The following is a 15,774-nucleotide window of genomic DNA, read 5'->3' on the forward strand; positions in this document are numbered from 1 at the left end:
TTCCAGTGTTGAACATTTTTCCAAATAACAGGCAACTTTGCAAAGCCATCATTTTCTACACATTATGTAGAAAACACCTAGAATATTCCCACGTTTTCATGGGGACAAGACAAGGGTTAACAGTGTAAATCTGGAAGTATATGGGCAGGGACTCTCTGAGAGGAAAGAACAAATCATAACACTTTTCTCGTAAGAGTTGCTGTGGGTACTCATCTCTGGCATAAAACTATGTCAGCTCAAAATTGCCCCATTTTCTCACAAACTCTAGTGTCTAGCACCAATTCTGATACAGAGAAGCTATATTTTAATCTTTATCAGAAACTTTCTTGCTCTTTGAGTAGAATTGTGTCTTGACATGGCCTTGACAAAAAGCCCTCTCTAGCTATCTTGTACCCCCTTTAGGAACTGGAAGGCTGCTACAAGATCTCCCTGGAGTCTTCTCCAGGGTGAACAATACGAACCAGCTAAGCCTTTCCTCAAGGGGGAAGTGCTCCAGCCCTCCATCATCTTGGTGGTCCCACTCTGGACATGCTTCTACAGGTCCATGTCCATTTCATGCTGGCGACCCCAGAGCTGGATGCAGCACTCCAGGTGAAGTCTCACAAAAGCTGAGGGGCAGAATCATCACCCTTGACCTGCTGGCTACGCTTCTTTTGATGCAGTCCAGGGTAGGATTGGCTTTCTGAGCTGTGAGTGCAGAAATTTGTACTAGAGAAGTTATGAAAGATACAGCTGAGTATCTCACAGCAAGAGAGAGAGGACAATTTTGTAACTAAGAAGGGGCTAAGAGGGACTTGTTTCCCTCCATTTATTTTGCTGTCTGGGCTATAGTGCTGTTATTTAAACTTACTGTTTTAGAGAATGCCATTTTCTCTGTGCTGGAAAAGCTCAAAGCGCTGCACCACTGAGTGAGTGTCATAAATACAGGGCAATGAGTCTTCCTTGCATGGTATCTCCCATTTACAGCTCGGGCCTTTTGCAAGTGCTTTCTCTTCTCAAAATCTATTTGCACACACAGCAAATTGACTTCCTGATAAGGTCAGTTCTTCAAGGACCAGGGCAGGAGTCAAAGAACTTTTTCAAGGCAGCACAGAGGATTGTCCCTGCTAAGAGGCAGTGTGTTTCCTGTCTGTACGTTTCATGCTTTTCTCAGAGAGATAAATCCTGTTGTCCTTATGTGGTCCTTATATACTCAAAGTCTTCATTAACATCAAGGACATGATTTGCCTAACTTTTGCCAGACTAGGCAAATTCCTTTTTAGCAGGCACCGTCGGGTTAGTTTAAGTTGCATTACCATAAAGCCTTCCTATCAGCTCCAAGGCCTTAGTCTGCTAGGGTGCTGTTGGTTTTTTGTTTGGTTGGGTTTTTTGTTTGTTTGTGGGGTTTTTTTCCCAAATTACACATAAAACATAGCTTTTCTTAGTGCAAAATATCATTCGGATATATTTTAGCTTTTATTTTAATGTATTCCAGCTGTGAATCTTTAGTTGCAAAACCATGCATGGCACATGGTTCCATACTTATGCATAGATATAAATTCACTTTGGAGGCAGAAAAGCCTTCTAGTACTTCTCTGGGAAGACATGAAACTCTGTCTGTGTTCCTTCTACCTCAGTCAGATTGCTGGGTTACCCTACACTGTTTAATATAACAAAAAAACCCTATATTTAGACAGAGAATCAGAACACCAGCCATTCACCAGTGGCTAGATTTTGATTCATTCAGAATCAAAATTATAGATAAGCAATGAGTCTAACTTTTGGTTACTCTACAACTTTATTACACAATTTGTATTACTACAAGGAAAGAGGTGTTCCTGAATCTGATTGGATATTGCTTCACTTCATCTTGCATATGGATCAAAGGCAACATGAAAGCTAGTCCTCAAAATTCAGACTGATCCTACTGCTTTTTCTCAATGTATTAAAAGGCTGAGACGCAGGGGAAGAAAAAGGTGTTATTTTTACCTTTCAATCTTTGTTGGAAGCCAGAGGAACAGAGAAATGCTATAGAAAATGGAACATTAGCCCTGGATGAGCAGATATCCTCTGAAGGCCCCTGGCCCCTTGGGTCCATACCTCTGTATCAGAAAGACAAATTGGAAAGGCACTCTGTGACCTGTGGACGCTAGGCAGAAACATCAAAATATTCCAGTTCTGATCTCTAACACTCTGCCTGACCTCAACACAGATAATTGTATCAAGTCATGGAATTTGGATGCAAATTTGGTTCTGAGTTTCATGAAAGTTTGCAGAAACCAGGATCTTGCAATTTATGGCTTTAAGAATATGTCTACATGGCATGTGATCCTTGCTGACATAAACTGAAGGTGCTCTCAGTGCTGGTGATTGATGAACTGTATCTGCCTTCAGCTGATGCATCAGACCCATAGTAAGAGCACAAGTGTTCCCCATGTAAAACTAAGCGCCTTGAGATAAATGCCCTATAAAATTGATGAGTCTGGCCTAATTTCTATCACATACCTCTTTAACTTCATTCAAAGGATTTAGGTTTGCAATGTGCAGCAGGACAAACTGACTTTGCTGACCTGCTGACCTTTATGTAGTATTTACTTTAATGGCCATTGCATCCTTTCCAGAAGGTTTCCTTTCTCCATTATGTAACTGCAAGCTATCTGGGCTGGCACATGAAAGGGTGGTGGCTGTGGAAGACTGGTCGGGTGTGGTGAGTGTCAATGTGCTGTCAAGATACTGCAGTCCCCAGAGTGGTTGCTTGCATTGAAAGCAGAGGAGGACCTCCTCCCTTGGCCCAGAGCACTGCAGAGACACACGCAAAGACTGCAGTCAGCACTAAGACCTTTTGACCTCCCTTATCTAAGACTATACCCCTTCCTTCCCATCAGAGAAACATTTGGAAGCTGAGTGGCATTAAATATTAGGTCTCTCTGTGTAAATACAAAATACACTTGTATCCAAAGCAGGAAAATAGATGTGATGAATAAAAGAAATCAATTATTCTTCCTGTTTCAGCTGGAAAAAATGTTACTGTTTCCCTTCTCCTTACCCTGAATTTCAAAAATAAAGGGAAACGCCTGTTATTTGCCAATTGTTCATTATAGAAGAACTGTATTTCCCTCCAGCTATTTGCATTTAAACAACTAAAACTGTAGCACTCTGCCAGTGGCTGTTTTGATTAGGCTTGTATCTATCATTTTCAAAGGTCTTCCATCTCCATGTATTTCTGGAAGTTCTATAAATCAAAGGGAGTAATTTAGAGTGATTTAAACCTAACCTCACTTAACTGGTGTTGCTGACTCGCTCTTTCTTTTTGAGAAAGTTGCTTTGTGCCATGGTTCTTGCCACTGTCTGTTAGGGCTTCAAATGGTTACCATGTGATTGACTATGAAATCATTAGTTCAAATTCATAAAACAGCTGAAAAAAACCACTACATGCTCCAAGTATTATCAGCTCCTATAACTGAAAGACATAACTGCTTTACATCAATTCATACATATTAAACCCATGTAAAAGACATACAAGAAACACTATTAAACTGACAACCTTATCATCTGCTGCCCCTGTTACCAGCAAAGCACTGAGGTATTTATGTGCACGTCTAACTAAACACAGATCTATCTGCTCCTGCAACCCATGGTTTTCTTTGGGCTTCTGTAACAGCTCTTGAAAAAAATTCTACGTATTTGTGAGACTTACTGCCTTTTCTGAGAAGAACAGACTCCGTCTGTTTGTGTCATAAAAAGTAAATGCTAATGCCAGTGTAGCAGAATAGTTCATCTATGTTCTTGTTTTGCTCAAGAGCTATGCAGGGCACCAGACAGGGAAACCTTGAGTACAGGGTGAAACACTTTACCTGGTGCTTTGATCATCCACACACTTGAAGTCTGCAGTAATTTTTTTTGTTTGTTTGTTTGATGCTTTTTTCATTAGGCAAAGTGGAAGCAGCACTGGACCTCATACTGATCAATTCCTTCCCTCTGGTGGGCAACTCCGAGACATCACTGATATGTATCAATTCCAAATGGCGTTCCCGTGAGTCCATCACGATCGACCGGGACCAGGAGGATGTGACAAACCAGCACCGGGAACCACTGGAAGTCAATGAAGATTCAAAGAGAGCAGCAGCCAAAACAGTGGTGTGGAAGAGGGAACAGGCCAGGGAAACTATCGGAGCATATTACTGTGAAGGGAAACTCAAGGATGAGGTGACAAGGATACACACCATGAAGATGCCACTGCAAGGTACTGTATGGTGGTCGGATAATTGGTTGATACTAGCTGCTAGTCATTTCCTTGTGAAAGTTAGTCAGACATGACAGGTATTCTGCCTGTATCTGGCTACTGCCAGGAACACAAAATCAGTCAGCAAATAAGGTGAGCCCATGGAATAACATATGGCAATTCCTGCAGTGGGTTTTTCACATCCCGGACCTTTGATTCCTAAGCGAGCTTCCATTTTAAAATCTTGATAGGTCTGAAATGCAGATGGCTAAACATCACTATTCTATTTTTCTAAATAAATAGGTTACCTGAGCCTAGAAAATAATTGCCTTGCCTAAGGTCAGCAACATTGGATCTGCACATTCTGTGTCACTGTGAAACAAACAAAAAAAGGATCCATTTCAACACTGGAAAGAAACTCCAGAGAAGTTTTACAAAATCTAAGAGGGTTATTCACAAAAACCCACTACAGATTTCACTATTCACTTGATTTCAGTTTTAAGGCTATGCATGGAAGAAAAAGCAAATATGGCAAGGGAGATAGTCAGATGAAAAGGTGGAATTTCCCAGGTCCAGCACAATACCTGTAAATTACAATTTTTTTATGTGCAAAATTTCTCTTGCTTCTGGACCTCATAAGACATCTGGGACAAGGTTCTAAGAAGAGATCACCATAAACTACAGAAAAGTAAAAGAAATTTTGGGTAATTTTCTGCAGCACATCAAGTTCTCAAAACTGTGACTGATTTTTTTGTAGATTTTACTGTGCTGCTAATGTTTTGTGCCATGGCAGCTGGTTAGTCAGGTGACTTTACACTTTTAACCTTTCTTTGTAAGGTTTTAGTAAGACCAATTTTTGTTGTTGATATCTCCTGGAATTAGATAGTAAATTAATAAAAGGAGGTACTTTGATTTTTCAGAGCTGCAGCTAGCTTCTATTTATTTCTTTGAATAGGGGTATGTTGGAAGAAAGGTGCATTTTTCTTTGGCTTATGTTTTCTCTGACCAAATGTGGTCTTTGAAGGCTTTGGATTGGTCACCAAGAAAGCTCTGCAGATGCAGACTGACAACTCCATTGTTTCAAAGGAGGCTGCAGTGAGGAGGAGATAAGATAACAGTCCATGGAAAGTCAATATGTGACCTTGCCTGTGGCAGACTGCCAGTGAGCTAAGCACAGTTCTGGCTGTTCTGTTGTAGAACAACATGCATGGGTGGAAGAATGTCTTCTGAATCAATCAGTTCTTTGCACTTGGCATCTGTGGACCTAGGAGCAGAGACTTTTAAGTAATCAAACTTTGAAAGCTTCTTATGTGGCAGAAGTTGTTCTAACTAGAAGTAACATTCACACCAGCAGTTGGTAGGTTTCTTTGATTCATTTCTGGGTTTGAATCTATTTCTCAGATTTTCTCTGCAAAAGCTTTCACTAACAAAATTTGAACTAGCAAATCCTCAGTGAAGGTGCATAATCTGATCAGATTAGATGGGTGAGGAAGAGGTGCATCAGAAATCCTCAAAGCTATTAAAGTGCACAGAAAGAGGAAGAAGAAGTCAAGGAAGGACTGTGAAGTTTGGCAAAGCATTGGTAACTGGAAAACAGACCTCTTTCCACTTTACTGTTGTTGTCTGTATAATTTTTAAAGGCAGAATGCGTTTTTCAACAGCAAAAATTGAGCAAGAGTTGAAATTTGCAGTTTCCCATTAGGGACACAAAAAAATCACGGGAAGAAGGAGCACTTCTGAAAATCCAGCCACTGTTTTGCATCCTCAGGGCAAGAAGTTGCTGAAACACTCACTAAGTGTTAATCATTTGGTTAGCCCCACTGAATTAGTGGAAACTGCCATCTGCCTGATTATATGCATATTATAAGGTATGAAGACAAAGTGAGGATTTTTGGTGTAAAATATGTAACAGTAACAGGTTCATTTTCCTGATTTATTCTACACATCTGCTATTCTGAAAGTAACAAGTCTATTCTCCTGAATTCTTTATGCTGCATCATTATGGATACCCATAATATTCATACACACAGTGAGAAGGAAAAGTTTATGCTTTATCTTTTCATGGGGAGTGGTGCTTATACTGCATACAGTACATATATATAGAATAGAACCCTATAGAGAATAGCCTGTTGTCCATCTAGCCAAATATAATTTATGCAATTTCTCTACACAATAAATGTTTATTTTCATGCCTATGATTGTATTTTCCCCACAGAAACTCAGACACAGAGTGGGAAAAGAGACAATAATGGAAACGCTAGCAACAGAGCATTATGGCACTTGTCCTGCAGCTCAGTTTGTTATGTCTCTATAAGGCATTGGCACACTCGAGATGTGAAATTGTGTAATGCAAGTCACAATCTAAAAATATGTTGGAACTCAGCCCAACAGGGAGTGTGCGTTTCTTTCCACTGCAACAATACCCTGAAGAAAAAGTGTTTTTGTTAAGCCTAACCAAATGCAAAGAAAAAAAAAATAGGAATACAAAAGTGTAATATCTTGTTAAAACAGTTGGTATTGCCTCACTAAATTTGGTCCAAAAACCACTGCAACTAAATCCCTTAGGATCATTTGTAACCAGTAATTTATTTTTGTGAAAGCTGTTGAATTTTTTTTTCTTATGTAGCTAATGATTTTCACTATGCATTTGTTATTAATAAATAGTTTCTAACTTGGGAGCTGACAGTAAGTTGGGATTGCTTGAAGTTTTTGTTTGCCTGTTTCTTATGAGATCTTATTTCATTATTCTCTATTAGAATTCTCTATTTCTTTAAGATATAAGTGCAGATACCAGTGTCTAGGTAAAATGACAAATTCTCAATAGATTCTCATGCATGTACTTAATATCAAGCAGGAAGAGTCCTGCTGAAATCAATTGTATATCATTTACAAAGGAATGAAAACATGTGGCAGAGGCTCAGAGCATAAACAGTAGAACTGCACAGGGGATGGAAATTCCATTCTGCAAAGAATTGTGAGTTTTCAATAGTTGTCTTATTTCTAATCATAAATAAAACATTAAAATGTCAAAAATTTCAAGGAAATAATATTCTAGAAGAGAAGCTGGTTTGGGCTGATAAAAATGTTTTCATTCTTGCTCAGATTCTCTTTCTTTAATTTTACATCACATAAGACAAACATTAAAATTCCATTCTGAAATGGGAATAATAAATTGTTCTTTTCTCAAATATTTCAAGAATATTATCTTTCTTTAACTCCTCAGATTTTACAAAATAGTATCATGGAGGTGCTAACATGAGTTCAGCCTCATATAAACCTTGATTTACCTGCTCATTTTTTACAGCTCTATTGTATATAACATATGACAGAAAGTTAGTTCATAATTTTTTTCTGTGCTTTCTGATCCTACCTCTGTGTATTTCTTTGCCACCAAATTTTGGCCACAGAGTCCAAATTTGTTTTCTGCATTTCCGTTGTTGTGAATTAAAGAATACTTTATCAACAGCTTGGTAAAAATTAACCAAAAAAAGGAGGCATGATTATAGATAAAAGGCAATTTTTGATGAATAAGTTGTCTAACAGTTCATACTTACTTGTATATTTGTTCCTTAAACAAATTATTTGTTGTGAAATAAATGCAACTTTAACAGAAATGGAACCTGTGCAAATGCAGAGCTGACTATGAATATGAATGCTCTTCTTCCAGCTGAAGCTCAGGGGGGTCTTCCTGTTGGAAAGGTGCCACTCACCTTTGTTGGGGAGGCAGGTGGCAGCAGAAGGAAAAATAGATTGACCTATCTGAGAGGAACTTGCACAGGAGGAACTCTTAAGGCTAAACAGCTTCAAAAACAGAAAGAGCAAAGGGACTGGTGCAAATCAATGCCTCACTCTCCTGAGTGCTCTAAAAGGGGAAGTACAAAGGTGCAGCAATTCTCACTCAGGCAAAGAGCTGAAAAGTTTGGAAGTCAACTTCACCTAAGAGGAGTTTTTTCCCCATATGACATATCAACAGCAGTATGGCATAAACACTCAGAGCTAAAAATGGACTGAAAACCTGAATTTGTCCTCAAAACACTTCACAACTTTCCTTTGGAATTTTCAAAGTAAATGAAAGGAAGTATCCTTAACTTCTAACTTGTTTCAAAGTAATATGGTAATTAAAATCACCGTTTCACTGGTTTAAAAAAGACTGTTTCTTGAGATTTTTCTGTCCCTTTTCCAATTGTCTTCTGAGAATATTCTTCCTCTAGTAATGATAAGGAAAAGGCAGGAATGTTGTGAAAATCCTTCTATCTATTGCTTTCTTTTTTTGTTTAATCAAGAACTATAAACAAATGTGTAGAAATAGCTTTCTGTTTAAGCAGGAAAATGAATTTCAATTTTTCACTGGAAATTTGAAAAATATCACTGATCTAGACAGTCCCTCACATAGAATTTTTATTTTAATTGAGTCACATTTTCAGCTGAGAATATTTTGGTAAAAGTACCACTGCCTGTCTATATTATTTTTTTTCATTTGGTTCTTAGTGCAAGCCAACACTCTCTGTATTTTCAGAGAGCATGGTGAACAAGCACAAACCTATTCTATCTATGCATCTTCTCCAGACCCTGCATGATTGTGGTCTCCTGAACTATTTTGACAGTCCCACATCATAAAACTTAAATAGAAAAGAACTGAGTCACTCTAGGTATTTTTTTGCCAATGACAGCATGTTCCCTACAATACAATTTCCAGTACTTTATCCAGTCTGCTTTAAAAATGTCTCAAGGGATCAAGAAACTTGGGAAAGTGTTTTACAGCCAGTTAGAGCTCCCAGTTATGAAGTATTTCCAGTTACTCAGCCAAAAGTCCATTATTTTTTCATGCCCCAGGTTCTAGTGGCAATCTGTTGTTTCAGGATATAGGCAGTTCCTCTGTCTTTGCCAAACATAGATTGAGGCTGCTGCTGGTAAAGAATCAGTTTATGCTCTAAAGAAATTTAGATGTCAAAAGCTGGGTCAGGGTCATGCTGCAAACCATTCTCAGCTTTCAGGCCAGGGAGAAGAAAGTGACAATAACTGCTATTTACCACATGCTTCTGTTCTGTTTTCAGCCTCATTCTACCCAGTGGCATTAACTGTTACAGCAAATAAAGGGGAGCACGTGAATATTTCCTTCATCAGAATGGCATCAAAAGAGGAAGATGCAGTGATCTACAAGAATGGTAATCAATCTTTCTCGCCTTTTCACTTTCCTGCTATCATTGTCTTAGCTAAGTGCCAACTAACTGTTTTAAAGTTATTGCTGATGCTGCCCATGCTGTGTAACTGTATCAGACATAATTCCTCACACATTTAATGTTCCTAAGGGAGCCATTTGCCATATCCAGAATGTTGATCTGATTCGTTTCTCTTTCACCAAAATACCAAATCCTCTGTTTATACCTCTGCTTTGTTTCTTATTTTCCTTTTTGATGTCCTTATACATCTCCTCATATATATGCCTGGGTTTAGCTTTTGTTTTGGTTTTGGTTTTTGTGGGGGGTTGTTGGTGGGTTTTTTGTTTGTTTTGGTTGGTTGGTTGGTTTGGTTTGGGGTTTTTTTGTGGGTTTTTTCCCTTTTTTTTTTTTTTGTTTGTTTGTTTTGTTTTGTTTTTACTGTGCCACTGTGAAGCCTGTGTGCCTTTCTTTGCACTTCTACTGGTTTTCAAGTCATACGTTTTGTTCCTCAAATGGCTTTTTGAGGTCATTTTTCTTCTATGATACTCATCAGGCTGAGAAATTAATCACTAGTAGTCTGCTATTAGAAAGAAAAAACTGTAAACAAAATTTTGTCCTTATTTCATTCAGCTACAAGAATTAGTCAGGTTGCAGCTTTCATAACACCAGCTTTTCTGTATAACATGGGACCTAAATCACGTGTAATTCACTGTTCAGCTGTGTGTTGCTCCTGCTTGACACTTGGAAACGTGTGCTCTTTGCTATCTACCTCCTATAGAAATGTAGGAATATATAGGTCACTAAAACTCCCTGTGCCTTCATATTTAATTAGAATGTTAGACCCCAACAAATTATAGTTGTGGAAAGCACAACATGTTTACCTGATAGTTTAGCATACAGTAAGCCACCAGGAAACAGGGAGTAAATACAATAGGGTGAAGTAAGGAAGTGTTGACACACACTGAAAGAATGGTGCAGCGGGTTAGCCTCAACCTCAGTTACTGATTACCTGGAGCACTTTTCTACAGTCTGGAAGACAAAAATAAATAAAAAGTGTCTTTTAAAAAGGCAATATGCAAAGTAGAGTTTCATAAATACCTCTTTCTTTGCTCTTCAGAGATTCAGCTTTGCCAGGCACAGTGGGGAAAGTTTGCCATCACTTGTCATTTCAGGGTCTCTAGGAAATTTTGTTATTTCCTGTCAGCATTCTCTCATACAAGAGCCAGATGAGATGTTGGAGCAGGAGTGCTTACATCATGGTGCTCCCTTAGCTGGGATTCCATCTGGAAATTTGGCAAAAAGTCCCAAACTGACTCTGGAAAGTAGGTAAAGTTTTTCACCTGAGATGCTGTTGAAACAACATGCCTGAGAATTCCTGATACAGCAGCTGGCAAAGAAGACAAAATACGTCTCCTGCCATATGTAGCTGTTGCAGTCTTTCATTTAAGTAATTTAAAGTACCACTTCCCCCTTACAGGGCCTCACAATGGCTGTCTAGAGGATGAAACTGTTCTTCTAAACAGTGTTTCTCTGAGACATCAGCCTAACATGTGTCATCTTGGAAAACAAACCATAAAAAATTGAGCCTTGCTAACAGACTGTGAGCATACGCTTCTCTTAATGTTTTGCTGTCAAGTTTGTTACGCAGCTTGTAAGTCAAAAGATATCCAGAAAAAGCCTCACAGTTTCAAAACAAATCCATTCCATCATTGTTCTCTTAATTTGACCCTGTTTTCTTGGAAAACTGTTGTCATGTGTTGTCATGGACTGAAATGACCCACACTCTTTCGGCTGTTTTGGTAATGATCCCCCAGCAAAGTTTCATGTTTTTGGCTGTCTGAAATTTGGCTATAGTCAGATTGCTAGTATGATAATACTCATGATCACAGACAGTAAAGGTCCTGCTTGATGCTGTTTACCTTTTAAATTATTTCAGAAAGGTGAAAAATATGAAAAAATGTTACATTTTCAGTGTAACTGTTAAGGGGATGTAGAAGGTAAGGACATTTGTGAGCATGCCATCTGTTTAATGGTCATTCAGCCATTCTAGCTGGCAAGTCAGAACAGGATCAGGCTGTCTGTCAGGGCTGTTAATGTGAGAAAGTTGGGGTTATGCAGCCTGGAGAAGAAAAGTCCCCAGGGAGACCTTATTGTGGCCTTCCAGTACCTAAAAGGGGTTGAAGGAAAGCTGGAGAGGTACTTTTGACAAGAGCATGTAGTGGCAGGACAAGGGGGATTGGCTTTAATCTGAAAGAGGATGGGTTTATATCAGATACTAGAAAGAAATTCCTGTATGTGAGTGTAGTAAGTCACTGGAACCTGATCTAGGGAAAGGTGTCCCTGCCCATGGCAGGGGGTTTGTAACTAGATGATCCGTATGGTTCCTTCCAACTCAAGCCATTTTAGTGAGTCCCCTATGGACATGCAGTACCCATTAAGTCACAGTGCTGCTCTGTGGGCTTGCTGGTGGTTGGCTCTATTTGTAGAGCGTGTATGAGCACATGCACATATATTTTAGTGAGAACTGGCTGGACCTGGCATTAGCTGACAGCAGCAGCTTTGCTCTAACAGACTGGAGTGGAAGGACTCCCAGAGGTCCTGAAGTTCAATGGATGCAGCTTCTCTTTGACAGCAATCAAAGTTCAAATGTTGTTATTATTTCCACCCAGAAGGATGGGAGAGACCAAATGCTATTGCCTTACTTAGCAAATATTTATGACCAACTGCAGCAACTATAGAATAACACAGATAAGCCCTTTGGTGAAAAAATCCCCAACAAAACAACATAGAAGAGACAGAAACATGTTAAATCTGGGAAGATAAAGCTGTGCTCAGTTCTTTCTGTTTTGGTCTCCTCAGTAAGTCTTTGTGCTGCTCAGACTAAATTGGACCTGGCTGGCATTTGCTATTGAACTCCAGCTACCCTAAACTCCTTATGGATCATTACCCCTCACTTCAGAAAATACCAAGAAACCAAATGAACATTTTAACCACTAGACTCTTAGCAAAGCTGAATGTGAAGTTGTTCATCCATTTCATATACTAAATCTCCTCAAGATCCAGCTGCTTCTTTACTCACACCTCTCAGTTATGAAAAACCAAGATAGCTAAAGAGCTGCCAGAAAATTCATAACTAATAAGTTGATTCTGCTGCTCAGCCCATCCCAGCTGTCCCTCTTCAGTAACCAATGCAAACTGACTTCTGCATGTAGAGGGTGAATGACTTCTGTCTGTGGTATCTGTGTGCTCCTTTTCCAGGTTCCTTCATCCACTCTGTGCCCAGGCATGAAGTGCCAGGGGAGCTGGAAGTATCCTACCCTCAAGTTCAACCACACGATGCAGGGGTTTACTCTGCCAGATATATAGGAGGAAACCTCTTTACCACTGCTTACACAAGGCTTATTGTAAGACGTAAGTTCCATTAATATGTGCTGTTGATTATTTTTTTAAAGTCATCATGAACCTGAAATGAAATATTGTGCCCAAATAAGGGCTAAAATCTTTTCTAGCATACACTGCCACCAGATTATGTCAGAAGAAATTTCTTCCCATGGATCTTTGGTACAAGCTGATATTGATTTACACAGAGAGAAAAATTAAAAGTCAGATTTAAGTTCAATTCATCTTAGCTATTTCCAGGAGAGCTAGTTCTTTTTTCAGCATCTCAGCTTTTTAAACATCAAGTAAGTATGAATGAAGGCTGCCATTCTCCACTGTGTCTCCCTGTTCTCTGTGGTGGGCTATATTTAAACCTTATTTATTTTAAGATTTATCATCTTCTTCACAAACTATCCTAGCCTTAGTTAGCTCTTAAGGTTCATTTCCTAGTGGATGAAAAGATGAGTTTGGATATTTTCCATTAAGTATTCTAAATGTCTTGAGGCTCATGCTGCTGTGTCCCTTTTCATCAGATATAAAGAAAACTATATTCTATTAACTTGGATAGAAATATAAAATTTATATGAAAAAATAAAGAGCTGTTCAAATATCTCACAGTATAGAGAAAATGTTTATGATGGTAACATAACATCCACAGGATACCTCTAGGCGTTGCAAATGAATTAATGTAGCACCCCAAATTTGAATTTTGAAGCTACTCCCAATTTACTAATTAAAGTGGTCCAGTTGGCTGGGGGATGGGGGTTCTATATGGATTGTAATTTTACATATTTTACTGTTTGTCTTAAAAATAATTTTACAACTTGATGGATTACTAAGAAGACAACAAATATGTCATATTTTTCCAAAAAAAGGATGTGAAGCTCAGAAATGGGGCCCTTCCTGTAGCTCCCATTGTCCTTCCTGCATGAACAATGGCATTTGTCATGAAGATACTGGGGAATGCATCTGTCCTCCAGGTTTTATGGGAAAAACATGTGAGAAAGGTAAGTAAATAATGCTTTCAGAGGTTGCTTATTAATTTGTTCTGAATAACGGGAGTTGGCATATTATTGAGGGAAGCATCATATGGAGTAGCCTTGTTTTACTCTTTAAAGCTGTAATATTTACAACTGGTGGTGGAGACAGGACAGAGTTGGGTGAGATGAACCCTGAGTTACTAAGGCTGCTCTTGTGGTTGTGATTTAATTTCTCCCTCTCTTCTTTTATTAGAGATTATTTTGCTAGGGAAGATTAATATTTCCAACACTTCTTGATCAATATGACAACATGTTAGACAATATCTTCTAGGCTCTAGTCTCCTTGTCTCACAAAAGGCTGGAGCACATGATCTTCCGAGGTCACTTCCAGCTGGGGCTGTCCTGTGATTCTCTTGAAATGAGTATGCTCAATGCTACTGACTGACTGCTAAAGGCGTGGCAGAATAGGAGATCTTAAGGATATGCTGGCACTGGGAAATATGTTAGAGATTCCCTGGCTGCTACTGAAGAAGCTGCTAATGTGCTCACAGGGTGCTTGGTCTCCGTAGGTGCATATCGACAGGGTATGTCTGTTTCTGCATATCTGTGTCTGTGACAACAAGTTTGGATTCTGGAAGAATTAGAGTAGGCATCACATTGCTTTGACCTCTCCAAGCAACTTTTGCATTCATTACTAAATACATATCCTTATATTTGACTGAATTTCAATGCTGCAAATACTAGAGCTAAGCTATTGAAATAGCTGACACCCTAACCACTCCAGGGTAGCACTGCTCTTATCATAAAAGCAAAACCTTGAGATCAGCAGCTTCATATGTGCTGACCTCTAAGAAAAATATTTGGTTTTCATGGCACTCTTTGTCTATTTTACATTAAAAGGGCTTATAAAGAGGGTTTATTGCTGTTGCAGCTGTGTCACCTCCTATCCAAAGCAAGGGGTATTTGGCTGATAGATCCTCACAGTGAGAGAGTTATGTTTGTTTCTGCTGCCAGTATTTACCTTTAGAACAGTTGTGGCTTAAGTTGCTATAGTTGTTAATATACATGGTATCTGAATGGTCAAAGTGATATTTTTTATTTAAATTCAACTTTTCTCTTGTCTAAAGCTGTATCATTAGAAGCACTAGCTCTTTTATGGACAGTGCTGTTGGCTTATACTTTCACCCTCTCCCTCCAACAGCTTGTGGAGCCAACATGTTTGGCAAAACATGTGAAGAGAGTTGTAAAGAAAATTACGGCTGCAGAAACTATATGTTCTGTCTACCGGATCCATATGGTTGTTCTTGTGCCACAGGGTGGATGGGACTGGAGTGTGATAAAGGTATAGTAAAATAAAAAAAAAAAAAAGTGGTGTTCTGGATATAGGAAATACAGAAGGGAACTAATAGGATTTTAGGTGATAGGTAGGATTTTTCACAGTCGTGATTTTACGAGTCGAGTTTCAATCATGAGACCGAAAACTAGTGGAAGACATTTTCTAGTACCTTTGCACTAACTGGAACATTTGTACTTGCAGAATGCAAACCTGGTTTTTATGGGTCGGATTGCAAACTTAAATGCAATTGTCACAATCGAGGGACATGCGACAGATTTAAGGGCTGCATCTGCTCCTTTGGATGGCACGGTCTGCAATGTGAAAAAGAAGGTAAAGCAAGGTAACACGGTAGTAAATGGCTTTTCCAGTGTAACTGAAACAGATCCTAATGCTGGTAGAGCATTACCACTCCAGGCTGGTATCCTCAGTCTGCCCATTACATTCCAGGGGCCCAGACAGTTCTGTACAACCTCACTGCAATACAGTGTTTTAAGCCTCTGACCTATATGTTGCGTTTATCAGGATGATATGCTATCAATTAATCTGATTTTGCTTTCATTAGGGGTAGATTTTCAAGCTTTACTCCATAGGATTTGACACTGACCTTAACATCAATCACTGACAGAAGCTGTACATCCAGCTTTTTTTTATAAACAGACAAAATGGAAAGCAAGTAGATACTGTACATTCAGAATATGTATGCAATATTTTGCCATGGCT

At 39.0% G+C, this 15,774-nt stretch overlaps 1 protein-coding gene across 2 annotated transcripts in view; it reads left to right on the forward strand.

The window, feature by feature from the left end:
• TEK (TEK receptor tyrosine kinase) overlaps window positions 1-15,774 on the forward strand; it is a 37,133-nt gene that overhangs the window by 7,031 nt on the left and 14,328 nt on the right. For both annotated transcript variants that reach the window (XM_018086145.2, XM_018086146.2), the window contains exons 2-7: window positions 3,911-4,222; window positions 9,256-9,366; window positions 12,619-12,771; window positions 13,614-13,745; window positions 14,920-15,060; window positions 15,256-15,384. In XM_018086145.2, the coding sequence (XP_017941634.1) occupies window positions 3,911-4,222; window positions 9,256-9,366; window positions 12,619-12,771; window positions 13,614-13,745; window positions 14,920-15,060; window positions 15,256-15,384 (978 nt within the window). The remainder of the gene's footprint in view (window positions 1-3,910; window positions 4,223-9,255; window positions 9,367-12,618; window positions 12,772-13,613; window positions 13,746-14,919; window positions 15,061-15,255; window positions 15,385-15,774) is intronic.

The sequence above is a fragment of the Manacus vitellinus genome, unplaced genomic scaffold, assembly GCF_001715985.3.
Source record: "Manacus vitellinus isolate BGI_N305 unplaced genomic scaffold, ASM171598v3 scaffold_9_pilon, whole genome shotgun sequence".
NCBI classification, from domain to species: domain Eukaryota; kingdom Metazoa; phylum Chordata; class Aves; order Passeriformes; family Pipridae; genus Manacus; species Manacus vitellinus.